At 53.0% G+C, this 13210-nt stretch overlaps 1 protein-coding gene across 1 annotated transcript; it reads right to left on the reverse strand.

Annotated features, from left to right (window-relative positions):
* Positions 1 to 1276: 1276 nt before the first annotated feature.
* LOC128828735 (perilipin-3-like) lies at positions 1277 to 12595 on the reverse strand. The gene is made up of 8 exons (XM_054013653.1): positions 12535 to 12595; positions 9413 to 9498; positions 8551 to 8746; positions 6672 to 6754; positions 6001 to 6286; positions 3161 to 3360; positions 2741 to 2869; positions 1277 to 2613 (listed from the first exon to the last, which is right to left on the reverse strand). The coding sequence occupies exons 2-8, from the start codon at positions 9479 to 9481 to the stop codon at positions 2167 to 2169; spliced, it is 1410 nt and encodes a 469-aa protein (XP_053869628.1). The 5' UTR covers positions 9482 to 9498; positions 12535 to 12595; the 3' UTR covers positions 1277 to 2166.
* Between the last annotated feature and the right edge of the window lie 615 nt (positions 12596 to 13210).

A 13210-nucleotide genomic window follows, 5' to 3' on the forward strand; every position in this document is an offset into this window, starting at 1 on the left:
AGCCTGCTCCTTACAACTTTCTACAGGCCAGAGCCTGCAGACTCCAGCTGCACCCACTGTCCTAAGGAGGGGTGATCCCTGCCATGCTAGAGGAGATGACTGCTGTATCTGGCCATGAACTGGGGCTGTGAAGAAGGTCTATCATGTCACCTCTGGTTCCAGCTTGCATTAGGGGCCTACTGCAGAAAGCCACAGCACAGGAGAAGAATGATCGCTGGGGTATTGAAGCAGCAACACACAAGTATTACAGAGTAACTAGAAGGGGAGAAAGATGGAGGTGAACGGGTGAATCCAGTCTAGATCATGCCACAGCCTTCAAAGACATTTCCCCTGTAAAGACAGCAACTCAGATACTTCTATCCAACCTACCCCCAAAATAGTAAATTAAAATCCCTACTCCCAGAGTTTTTGACCCCAAAAAGGAAGAGACCTAGGCTCCGTGAAGATCACTGCACCATTGCTAGCAGTTTTACACAGTAGGCATTCCGATCCTCCACTTGCTTGTGCTACCTAATCCCACAAGGCGAGTTCAAGACAGAAGTTTAGTGCTGGCCAGAGACTACAGTAAGGGACTTCTAGCAAACCCTAGGAGAAGGCTTGAAAGCCAGGATGGAATTTGAGGGGCTGAAAGTGGCCACATTCTGGTACCTCTGCCCAAGGAGAGAGAGGACACAGAGTTACTTGAACGTCAGTGTTGGCTATAGATGTCCTGAATGCAGCATTAAGGTGAGACCTGGGCCAGATGCAGTGTTAAGGAGGACACCACACACACACTCAACAGAAAGTGACAAGTTTCTAGCCTTTAGGAGAAAGAGTGAGGCTATGGAGGCAGATAAGAGCAGTTTAGGTGCTGGCAGGAGGGCACAACTGCTCTTTGTGGCCGTGGCGTAGTTTGGAGGCTTGTAATGGGATTGCTCAAGAGGCCTGCAGTTCTTTGGGCAAGACCATCTAACCATGGGGTCTTGGGCTCTGCCCAGCATTCCTAAGCTCCCACTAGACGGGGAAATTACCAATAGGATTTGAGTGAGGAGTGCTATTTCCTTGGGAATGGCTTAGATGCCTCTCCTGGTGGGTAGGAGTCCAACGTCACCAACCCTTGTCATTTAAAGAGTCATGGGTTGGACTCTGAAAAGGTAGGAGTTGGGTTTAAGGCAGGAGATTTTAAGCCCATTGTAGGGATTGTGTGTGGGTTGGGGGATGGTGGTCACCTCCTCTCTAGTGAATGATGGTGAGAAGAGGAGAGGGAAGGTGCTTACAGAGACACCAGAGCATCAGGTGAATGCCAATACATTTTATTGTGAAAAAACCCAGTTATTCTACAAGATACAAACCGTTAGTGGCACTTACAGGAGGGAAAATTAGCCGGAGATTTCTCTCTATTGATTTTCAGTTACAAGCCCCTTGGAAGATCAGTTCTGGGACAGTGCAGCACCAATTACGCTTTCTTTGCAATGGCAGAGTCATTCCTGCTTTATTGGCTAGAACTGTCATTTCACAGGCCGTCAGGGTTCAAATGGCTTTACAGCACTTTAGAGCATGAGAGTGGGAGGCCTGGACATTTCAAACAGGGGGAATAGATTATTTTAATAATGATCCCTTTTTTGATTGCATTTAAGGATACAGCTGCCCAGGGAATGGGCCCTATGAGGGTCAGGTTCTGCAACAAACCCTACAGCTAATCCAGGCTTTGCACTCCCGTTTGCAGTGCTCAGGGGCTGTTATGTAGTCAAGAACCTGGACAACTGAAGTCTTACAGGTCCCTTAGCTGCTGGAGTTCAGTGCTATTGCCGTGAAGGTTGGTGTCCTCTCCCTGCCCTGCTCTGAGCAAGCCCCTAGTTAAGGGCACTTTACAGCCTCCAGATAAGAGTTCCCATTGAGACACCCTGGCTTTGCTTTGAGGTGATGCTTCTGCCATGGGCTGGAGTTCACCTGTGGAAGGAGCCACCCAGAGGAGCTAGAGAAGGCACAAAAGATTGGCAAGGAAGAGAGTAGAGTCTCAGAAGTGAGGCCAACAGGGAGTTCCACACACAGCCAGCTTATCTACATTAACACCCTGCCACCCTTCCCCAGATACAGGTGACACACAAGCCCCCCCGTGTCCACACAAGTGAATTGCATACAAGTTCTTTCCCTCACAAGAAGCCAACTGCAGGTATACGGAGCCATCTAAGGGTCCTCCTTTGGCACGGAGGCTTGCTGAGCTGTGCTGTCCATCTTCTCATCTTCTCCTTGCTGGGTGGTGCAGCCAGCCGCTTCCCCCTCCCCATCCTTTCCAGCTGCTGGAATTTCTGGTAGCTCTACCAGTCTGGGAGCAAAAGGTCCCACAAGCCAAGGCAGGGGAGCATTCTGCACCACGTAGTCCAGCAGCTCGTCCATAGACTCCCGGGCCTTGGCCACCCTCTCCCGGCTCTGGGTCAGGACGGCGCTGGACAGATCTTGGAAGGAATGGGCAGCGGAGAAGGACGCGTGGAGCTCTTCGACGTTGTGACGGAGCTGCCGCACCTTGTCCTGGATGCTGGTGGGGAGGCCTTGGACATTGGGCATCAGGTTCAGGCAGGTGGTTTGCAGCTGTTGGGTGATGCCACGGAACATGACCAGTGTCCGAGATTCCACCTGCCAGGGAAGCAAGAACACCCATTAAGGGAAGCTGCTTCCCAGGATGTGTGACACTCACCCTGCCTAAGAGGTCACTTTGCAGTAGCCTAGGACACCTCCCCCGCCGCCCTCCATGGCGAGATACCTCTGGCTGCGCAGTGTCGGAGTCCTCTTTCCCCTCCGACTGCCTCCTGCTCCACTCCAGCCACATCTGGTGTAGTTTCTCCTGGCCGTCATGGAGCCTCTGGTCCACACCCTGCTTGACATGTTCAATCTGGCAAGGGACAGAGGGAACAGAGAACCAGAAGTCAAGATACTTGTGGTCAGCAGCAAGGGAGGAGTCCCCCGGCCAGATCCTCAGCTGGAAGAGGTCACTAGCTTGCCTGAAGTCAGCGGCACTGTGCTGACCGACACCAGCCAAGGATAGTTCTCGGTCACCTGTGCATGGGCCATGGATTGTGAATCAAGATGTCTGACCAGAGAGAAGTACGAACCCATTAGGATTTGCCTTAAGCGCCAGAACAAAGTGACCTGGGAGGTGGCATGGGGAGATCTGTGTTCCTACCAGTTCGATGGTTTGGTGGAGCTGGGACAGAGCCTCCTGGGTGCTCTGCCGGGCATGCCTCAGCTTGCCCAGGGAGTGCTGGTAGGCTCGGTGGCGGAGTTTGGTGGACAGGGACCCCAGGCGCACGAAGTAACTCTGCTGCTGCTTCTGCTGCTCCACGGACGCCATTTCGAAGCCTTCCACAGACGTGGCCAGTTTAGCTGGAGAGAACGAGAAGACGGGTCAAACAGCCTGCTGGGGAAAGTCCCCGTCAGCAGAGCAGGAGATTTCTGCCCTGCGTCTGCTCTGCCTTCAGCAGCAAGGGGGATACTCCTCCAGTCACTGACCGACTCAGGCCAGCATCCTCTCCAGCTCTGAGAGTTAAATGGGACTTGCAGGAGACCCACGGTCACCAGCCCTGGGTTTGACTGTTAGTGGGGTCCATGTGAGAGGAGTCTGAGGCCACCCTCCCACCCCACCCTTCTGGACGGCTACAGCAAGTGCTCTCCCTTTCAGCTCTGCAGTGCTACCAAGCAGCTGATGGTGCAGAGCGGGACGGTGCCACAGGGAAGCTCTGGGCCAATACTGATCAGTTGGCTGCAGGGATCAGGAACCTCTGTGGTACTGACACCCGAAAGCAGCCAAGAAGGGTCTCCTCCACCTGTTAGGTAGGACAGAGATCATTGCCAGTAATGAATGGGTGAGTGGTGTTCACCCATGGTCCTCAGGCCCTGTAGGTTAACCCATCTCTTCCCAAACAGCTGAGAATCAGCCCTTCCAGTTAGAGATTAAAGCTCAGGCCACACTCAAAACCTCCAGCAGAGGCAGACAGGACCCAACATTTGGTTCTTTGGGTCATGCGACACCCCAGGTGAGTCACAGGACTGGACCTGAGACCCCAGGATCTGAAGTCTGTGCCTCTACTGCCCAAAGAGTCAAGACCCAGAGGTCTGCTAGGCCAAAGGTTGTTGCAGGCTCAGGTCTATCCTGTTCTAGTGGCCAGGACACAGAAGCCACCCTGGGCAGGGTGACAGACAGTCAGAGTTGAAGCCGACGGTGCTGCTCTTGCCGACGGCTTACAAGCAACACCCCCTACTCCCACCCTCTTTGCAAGTCACCTTGAAGAGGGGCATTCAGTGGTGCCCAGCTGTTCGCTGTGCAGGAGGGAGAGCACCTGAGCAGAAGCTCCCATCCCTGCAGCAGGGCATTACCTGCTGGCCATACTAGCTTGTGGCCTAAACACAATGGAAGGAGAAGGGCTCCTTTCACAGCACCAGCATCCTTGACAATCCCTACCTCCTGCCAACCCCAGGCTCCCTGCGTTTCCCTGGGATCACAGGGGGCACTCAAGCCTGGAGTTGCACAGTAAGGTCTCTCCAAATGGCTCCTCGACAGTTCTGCCACTCAGGTCCAAGCTGGGCCTAACTCTGGCACCTGTTGGGCACAGTTCGTGCCAATGGGCACAACACTCAATAGCTTTTTAGCTCTCTGACCATGCATGGCACTAAAAGCTGCATTTGCTACTGCCCTCGGGTCGGCTTTCCAGCCGAGTTTAGACTCCTGCTATGAAGAGCAAAGCTGCATTTCACAGCCTTCCAGTGCAGTTCCACTTGGAGAAGCAACCCCCATCTTACTCAGCACGTGAACCTGGAGACAAGCGTTCTCCATTCCTCTGGTTCGTGCTTCAAAGCCCATCCAGCCCTGGGACAAGGAACTAGATTCTCTTCCAAGCCAGGCATCAGAATTGTTAAGTCCCAACACAGACAGTCTGAGTGACGCATGCCGCTGGAGTTCTAATCCCAGGTGGAGGCTGCAGGGCCGGCAGTTTGGATAAAGGGAGGCATCGCTTGTGAGCGGAGAGATTTGATCTGGAGTCACTGAGCAAGGTCTAGAACTGCACTTGCTTTGGGCAGCAGACCCAGCAAGTCTCGCCTGGCTCTAGCCAGGCCCCAAACCAATACAGTTCCAAAAGGCGTAATGTCAGGGCTCCAGTTTTCTACCCATCCCTGGCTGGCTTGGTGGGGGTGCTACCAGTAGGATGTTACGCTGAGCGCCTGCAGATTGTCAGGGGACAGGGAAAGGAGTTGAGGGCCCAGCAACCCTGGAAGGAGTGTAGTAGATTCTCAGGTATGTGAGCACAGTAGTTTGATCACAAGAGCCACGACAAACCCTCCCCCAGGCCTATGTTCATCATTCCATGCCAGGGGCAGAGAGTCTGACCTTCGCTTTGGGTACAGCAAGGATAATGGCCTTGTTCCCACCAAGTCATGCTGGGCTAGTGGCCTGCACAAGAGGCAGGCCCATTTACTAGCTCTCTCCCCCAGTAAGAGTGGCTGTGTTGGAGGGGAGGCTGCCAAAATGGGCCCCACCTAGACCAGCACAAGGCCAACAGCCACCTTTGCTTAGGGCCCCCTATTGGCATCTCACTGCTGCAGCCACAGAGCCAGCGTAAGAATTAAGGCCACCTACTCTTAGCAGAGGGACACATGTGGCAACCCTAGGAGTGCAGAGTCAGCTGGGGTTGTGATTTTCTGATAGTTAGAGCTGGTAAGTTACTGATTTTTGCTGGGTTCATGGCAGTTCTGAACTGAAGTGTCTGTTGAGTCACCAAAAATTTCAGATTTGGTTTGGCCTAAAGAAAATTTGAGTGGGGATTCGAACTTGGGATTCCCCTGTATCAAATGAGTGCTACCCCTTAGCCTGGTAGGCAGGGCACCACAAATACATCCCCCAGCTATTGTGTGACTGGCCAAAATTACTCAGGTTACATTCACAGCTAGTTTTGGGTTGACCCAAACTGCATTTTTGGTCAAGCCCTTAGGCTGAAAGTTTTCAGCCAGCTGCAATCAACATGCACTGACCTAGTTCTTGATCCGTCATGGGGAGGTAGTGATCCACCAGCTCTTCCGATTTCCCCAGCATGGCATCCACTCCAGTCACCACCATCTGGCCCATTCTGGACCCCATGACTGTGTTCACGCTGCTGGTCACCACTGATTTGGTCATCTCCATGCTACCCTGGACAGCTCCTTTGGCCATGTCCACCACCCCGGTCACGGCATCCTTCGCTCCGTTGACTGTGTTGGAGACGGCATCTCTAGCACCGGTCACGGTGGACGACACCAGCTCCTTGGTGTCAGCCACAACCTAGGATTGAGGGAAGCATTCAGTGACCAAGGTTAGTATTAAGCCAGCAGAGAAGAGGCGGCACTGGTTAATCCTAGGACTACTTTGCCTTCCCCATATAAATAGGCACCAGTCACCCAGATAAGAGCCTGGAGCCTACAGCAGTATCAGTCACTAGGTTCTCATCTCCACCTCCCTCTGGGATGAGTTTTGCCGGTTATTGGCTAGCTCAGCACCCAGCCAACTGGCCTGCCCAAAGAAGCTGTTAGATCCAGGGAGGAGAAGTTGAGTCTTTTCCTGGCCCCCGACCCCTTATCCCCCAGCTGCCATCTCTCTGGACTAGTCTGTCCAGGGAGTGTAGACCCCTTGTTTCACATCCCTAGTTCTCCAAGCAGGAGGTGCTCACCTTTTCAGTTGGCTGTTGAAGAATTGGCAGCTTCTCCTCCAGTTTATCCAGCCCCTTGCACGCATACTCATTCACTGTTGCAACTAGACAGAGAGAGAGTTTGGTTGCCTTATCCCCTCAGTTGCCTGGAGCAGCAGAGTAGGTTGGTAACTGAGTCAGGTTTCAAGGGGCACTGCCAAGCAGTGCCAGGTTTGAGGAGGGGAGGCTGCAGGGCTGCCAAGGAGAACATTGGCTAGTCCAAGTTTGGGAAGGATTCTAGAGCATGAAACAGGCCTCGAGATCAGAGCTGGGTCAGCGGTAGCTCTGCAGAGGGATGATGTCTTGCCAGTTGCACTCGAGGCAGCCATGAGGAGTGTATTAGGACACTCCATTTCTCAGTTTTTGGTGCTATGAGGAGTAAATAACACTTCCTTATCTACTTTCTCCACACCAGTCATGATTTTATAGACCTCTATCATATCCACCCTTAGTCATCTTGTTCCCAAGCTGAAGAGTCCCAGTCTTATTGATCTCCTCTCATATTTAACAGAGATTTAACTGAGGAGTTTGTTTGCTACAGAAGCTGCCCAGCCTCTTGAGTTGGCCGGAGTCCCAGCACGCTAGCTTAGTTATATTGGATACAGTTTGAATGCAGGAACCCAGCCAGGTGGAACGTTTCACAGCAACTCTGACAGAGCAGGATTTAAGCGATAGCCAGTAAGTCCAGCCTTCTCATCTGTAGCCAGAAGAGCACCACAGGAGAAGAGGGACACCCCTACCCCCAGCAAGTGAGTGTGGGTTACCAACAGCCCCCTTGAAGTTACCTAGACTTCCCCTGAAGGAAGTCAAGCCTTCCCCAGCTACTAAGCCATACAATGCCCCAGGGAGTTGAGCATGTCGTTCCACTCTTGCCTCAGTACACAGCATGTCAGGCCACGCTTGGAACAAACCCAGGAGTCCTGTTCCATCTCCCTGCCCTGGAGGAACAAAGCCTTCCTTGGCCTGGTCTCCCAGGGTGAAACCAATTCCCTTCCCCACCACTGCTCCGAGCCAGCATCAATACCAGCTCTTTTTGCAAGATCTGGGCTAGAGGCCACATGTGCAGGCTGCGAGAGCTACTCAAGGTCACAGAGGGAGATTTTAACACCGCTATGAGCATGGTGCAGGGGGAGGGTACGTGCTCTGGCTTTGGGACGCTTCTACTCCCTCCAGAGCCTCGGATCTTTGCAAGGGCATCCGACAAGGAACCCTGCACCTGGCCAGCTCAGCTTGGCTGCAGGCGCCACTGAAAAGCTTTACTAGTTTCTGGTTGCCACATTGGCCAGTTGGTTCTGGGCCACTTCCGCCCCACACATCCGTAATTAGTAAAGGAGGCCACAACAAGGCCATTTTAAATGCAGGTTGCCCCTGACAAAGGGCACCAGCTGTATGTCAGGGTGTTTGACCCAACAGCACCACCATCCGTGTGTTCCACTGTTAGACAGGCAGCTACAGCCTAGTGACGTGTAATGAAGTGCTTCAGACTGTAGCTTCTCTAGGGTCAAGCTAGCATGGCTGTCACATAGGTCACGCCATACATGGTGCCTGGAAGTCTGCAGCAGACCATACCAGGCTTCTTTGTAAAGGTGCCTCCTTGCTACAGAGGCAGAGATAGGCTGGGCACCTCACCTGCTTGGTAGGACTGCAATAGACCTTCTGAGAGGAGTTCAGGGTAGATAAGACCCTTCTAAAACAGCTGTGAAAGTCTCAGCTGAAAGGTTATGCTTCCCAACACTCCCTCAGCTACCAGACCCATGAACCAGCATGGCTCTCCCACCCAGATGCAGTTCACTAGCTACTCCAGCTTCCCTGGTCCCCCAGTCTGACCCACCACCACGCTGCCATCTCACGGCTCACTCACTCTGTGGCTCCAGTTTGGTCAGGATGGGCTGGGCGCCACCCACAGCCGCGGCGGTGATGGTCTTCACGCCTTTCTCCGCCACGTCACAGACGGATTTGATGTACGGGTGATTCTCTTTGGTGGAGGTGTAGGCCGTGGAGACCATGTCATAGGTGGAGCTGACCAAGGGCAGGTTGGCCACCCTGCTCACAACATTCTAATAGAGGACAAAACAAACAAACACATCATCAGTAACAGCCAGTTGGAGAGGGTTGGCTCCATGTCTTGCCTGATGCTGAATTCTTATTACTAAGGGTGGCTAAACCTCCTAGCAGCACTGTGAGCTGGAGTAGCCCTGTAGGCACTTCTATGCTCTAGACACCAGTGACATCTTCAGCCCTAGAGCATGGCCTGATTTTCCAAGCCTGCCAAGCTCCTGTACCTCCCATTGACTTCAGAAGGTGCTGAGGACATTTGAAGATCAGACCTTCTGAATGATGACCTAGAGTAAAGCAGCTGAGGTTAGGTTTCATTTGGAGGTCTTGACTGAAGAGACTAGGTGCAGGACACATCCATACACTGACTTCAAATTAACCCAGATTATATTAGCGAGTAGAGTAGCATCAGATCTGATCTTGCCACCACAGCAAACTTCTCTAGGCTGCTTGATAGCTAGGGGGACAGCCAGGTGCCTTCATTAGTAAGTTATGGTTCTCCCCCATTGCATGGATACAGGGGATTCAGTCTTGGACACACACTTATATCACCACCCTCCAGCAACGGCACCAATACCATTGCTGGCCTCTTAGCAAGAGGTGGGTCTGAGCATGCCAGGGAGTGCATTTTAGTGCAGTGAAGTACCCTAAAATCTGGGCGTACCTACCTGTTGATGCTGCTCTGGCCCCTCGCTCTGGGGGGAAGTCTGGTTTGCAGCATTTTCCTCAGAAGACATGATGAAATCAGACGTAACTGGAAGATAAAAACCACTGTTGCCACACAGAACTGGAACGGTTACATCCAAAAGAGAAAAATGCTTGAGAACCTTTGTCTTCTGCAGTCTCAGTGCATAACTTAATAGTGAATATGCTCAGAAGCATGGCCCAACCCTTAGTTTCCCCCTCCCATCTGATGCAGTTGTTTTAGCCTGTCCTCCCCGCCAGATGCACAGCAATGTCTATATTTGTTGCCCAGGCTTTCCCAGAATGCACTATTCCATGATGCCTCAGAAGCTGCTACAAGGAGCAGAGCATTTGCAGGGGTTTCATTTCCACCTTACACACAGCGCTAAGGAAACAGGAGACTGGCTAACTAGTCAGACCCAGCTCCACAGCTGAATATCCGAGTTACAACCCAGCTACAACTGGGCAGCATGTTCTGGCTTTGATCACAAGCAGGGTTGGAACAAACATGGCTTGGGAGCAGCATGTCAAGTGACCCATGAGACAAGCTTGGTTAAAAAAGCCTACAGGAGCAACAAGCACATACACTGATGGCTCATTTGGAGGAGATGCCCATCAGTGAGGTAGCAACCGAGTACAAAGGCTCCCGATTTGAGCATCAGGACCACGGAGGGGGAGATCAGCAGCTGGGAGAGTTCTCTTTTTGGTATTTCAAGTTCTGGCTTTGGTTTCATTAGTTTGCACCAATGGAGCATCTGCAGCCCCTCTCTAGAACGCCCTCAGCTACTTCTGTGATGGGCTGCCGGACGAGGCCCCCAGCAGGCAGCCCTGTTGCCAGGAGAAGGTGGTTCGGTTTCAACACGGCTCTCCTCATAGACCCACTCAGGAGCCTGCTTGCTTAAGCAGGCAAGGGACGGCCTTTGAGCCACGGCTGAGCTAACGCCAGGCTACAGCTTAAATAAAGCCAACCTGAAAATACAAATTGAAGCAGGATTTGTCCTTACTCCTCTGATGGCCCGAAGACACTCCCTAAGCCCAAGCAAATACCCCTTCCAGGCCTGAGGCACTTGCACATCATTCAACCAAAGGTCTCAGCCATTTTTGTTAGTGGTTCACGTTAGCCACTCGGCAATGAAACATCACAATCCATTTCGCTTGCGTTACAAGCCATTCCAACCTCTCAGAAGTGGTTAGGTTGTGACGAGGCTTTGACCTCCCCATTAAATTCAGTTTAGGACAGAGCACTAGACCTCCATTTCTCCATGTCATTTAGTCCTGCATAATACCTACATAGGGTTGGAAACATCTACCCAATCCAGGATATAAACAAGAAGAAGTGGTGGTTTGATGGATTGGTTGTCTCAGCCAAACCTGCCCCACTCAGATGTACTGCCCCCTAGAGGCATCTAGGGCTCACAGCTGTTTCTGAAATGCCCCCAGCAGTGACTGGCTTCCAAAGTCCAACCCTGATCAATGCACCTCATGAAACTGGTCCTATTGGCTTCATACTTTCTTCTTCCTATAAGTCACATGGCTACTTACTGTCTCAGTGACCCACTACTATCTGGCACAGAGCACAATACCATGGATACTCAGACTTGTTAATGGGACACTGTCCATTTAAAAGAGCCATTCATACATCCATTCACCTATTGTTACACTTGAATGTTACTATAGCTGGAAGTTTCTAGAACCCATCAGCTCTTTTGAGAGTCTAATCCAGCGGTTGGCAAACTTTTGTACTGGTGACCCCTTTCACACAAGAAACCTATGAGTGTGACTCCCCCCTTATAAATTAAAAACTTTTTATATTGAAACACTATTATAAATGCTGGAGGCAAAGCAGGGTTTGGGGTGGACGCTGACAGCTCACAACCCGCCTGAGGGGGTCATGACCCCCAGTTTGAGAACCCCCAGTCTAGTCTGAATGGCACTGTTGGAGGAAACAAGCCGGCTCTGAGTTTATTTTGTGACTTTGACAGTCCTTTATGGCTAGTCAGTTTCACCCATTCTCCCTTCTGGTCTGTCAGTTTCCTCTTCTGTTTGGGTAGGGCCCTCCCCCGACAGGGCAGATAGAAACATTTAAGAGTAGGCAAGTGCAACACCATAAAAACTGTGGGGGGGGGGAGGAGAAGAGGGGGGCGCTCAGAAACAGGCACAGCCCCCTCAGCAACTTTCAAAAGTTAACTAGATTTGGTTTTCCGTCTCTTTAAGAACCCCCAGCAGGCTCGTCAATTTAAGCCTAAAGTTAAGGCCCTTTTCAGCTGAGGGCTTGGGAGAGCCGCAAAGCCTCACCAACTTCTTTATTTTTAAATGATTCAGCAGAAAGTTGGTTTGGATCAGCTCCCTCCCTGGCCATGTTTACAACAATGCGCCTCTCCCAAGGAAACAAAGTGAAACTGATCCATGTCACACGGACACTGAAGTCATGCCACAGGGGGAAAAAGAAAGTTAAATGTTCATCATGAAGTTTCAGTAACCGAGAAGGCGAAGCTGCTTTAAGGGTCTGGTTTCTAGCCCACTCCTTTTAAGACAGCCGATACAAGCAGAAGGGGGCTGGTTTGGGGCGACGCTGCAGGGCGGAGGGGGGTTGAAGGGAAAGACAGTGGGAGGCACAAGTGACTTGGTTGGAGACGGGACTTCTTAGAGTCTAGCAACACGTGGATGCAACAGACAAAAACACCCCCCCCCCCCCATCTAACCAGGCCCAGCAGCCAACTCCATTTTACAGGGATTGCCTCGTACACCCCCAGCCTCCCCCCGAACAAGAAGCGGTTCCCAGGAGGGCAGCTGCAAGCAAGGAGGGTGCCTCCCCCCACACGGAGCGCCCCTCACTCCAGCTAGCCAGGGTATGCAGAGCCAGGACCCTGCGGAAAGTCGCCCCTGAAGAATGTGCTGGGGGAAAGGGAGACACACGGTAGGGCGACCCTCCCCATCTAACTCAGACTCCGGGGAGCCCCAGCCCTGCCTTGGGGGCAGCACGGCCAGATCCGCCCCGCCCCAGCGGGAGCCGCCTCTGCAAGTTTGCTGCCAAGCCCCCAGCGGCCGCCCCCAGCTCGGGGACCCACGGGAGCCCCACTCACGCGGGGGTCCGCCAAGACCCCACCTCTGCTCCGCTCCGGTCCCTGCGCGTCCCCCTGGCCTGAGCTCTCAGCTGATATAAAAAGGAGAGGGACGGACTTGGTGGCTACATGGCAGGGAGCGGGAGCCAATCAGCGAAGGGGCGGTCTCCGCCCCGACCAATCAGGAAGGGTGGAACGCAGAGGAATGGAATGTTGCGGGCTCGTAGCGGGCGTGGGGTTGCACACGTGCGTTGCGATTGCGGGGCGCTTGCAGGCTGGGGCGGGGGGGGCGGTATGTGACTCACACTCCCTGGGCTGCCTGGCGCACGGGGGTTTCGCTGTTGGACGGGCTCGGGGTGGGGGGAGCAGCGCACCAGGGACGTTGAGGGGGTGCTGGAGGAGAAAAGTGTGTGTGTGTGTGGGGGGGCAGCACCGGAAGAAAAGGCAACATGGGGGGGGGCAGGAAGGAGGGGACTCTACATAATGGGGAGTGAGTGAACCATGGAGTGACAGGTTCCCTTGTTTTTCTGATGCAGTTTTCCTAGCTGGAGGCTGGGATCATGCGGCTCATACCAGTGCAAATCAGAGGTAACCCCACTGGGGTCACCCTGCTGTAACGGGGAGCAGCATTTGGCCCCGAGACCTCCCCACGCTCCTGTTCAGTTGCCTGCACTCCGATCTGCCCTGGAGTCCGGCCCACCGCAAGGCTCGCTCTGGGCA

This window comes from Malaclemys terrapin, chromosome 24 (assembly GCF_027887155.1).
Source record: "Malaclemys terrapin pileata isolate rMalTer1 chromosome 24, rMalTer1.hap1, whole genome shotgun sequence".
NCBI lineage: Eukaryota > Metazoa > Chordata > Testudines > Emydidae > Malaclemys > Malaclemys terrapin.

What these genes read in the sequence shown, in the direction of transcription:
- LOC128828735 (XM_054013653.1), bottom strand. Translation starts at nt 9,481, where the DNA reads ATGTCTTCTGAGGAAAATGCTGCAAACCAGACTTCCCCCCAGAGCGAG. An exon ending in GACCAAACTGGAGCCACAGA is followed by an intron (nt 6,755 to 8,550) that starts GTGAGTGAGCCG and finishes CTCTCTGTCTAG; the next exon opens with TTGCAACAGTGAATGAGTAT. An exon ending in TCCACCAAACCATCGAACTG is followed by an intron (nt 2,870 to 3,160) that starts GTAGGAACACAG and finishes GTCCCTTGCCAG; the next exon opens with ATTGAACATGTCAAGCAGGG.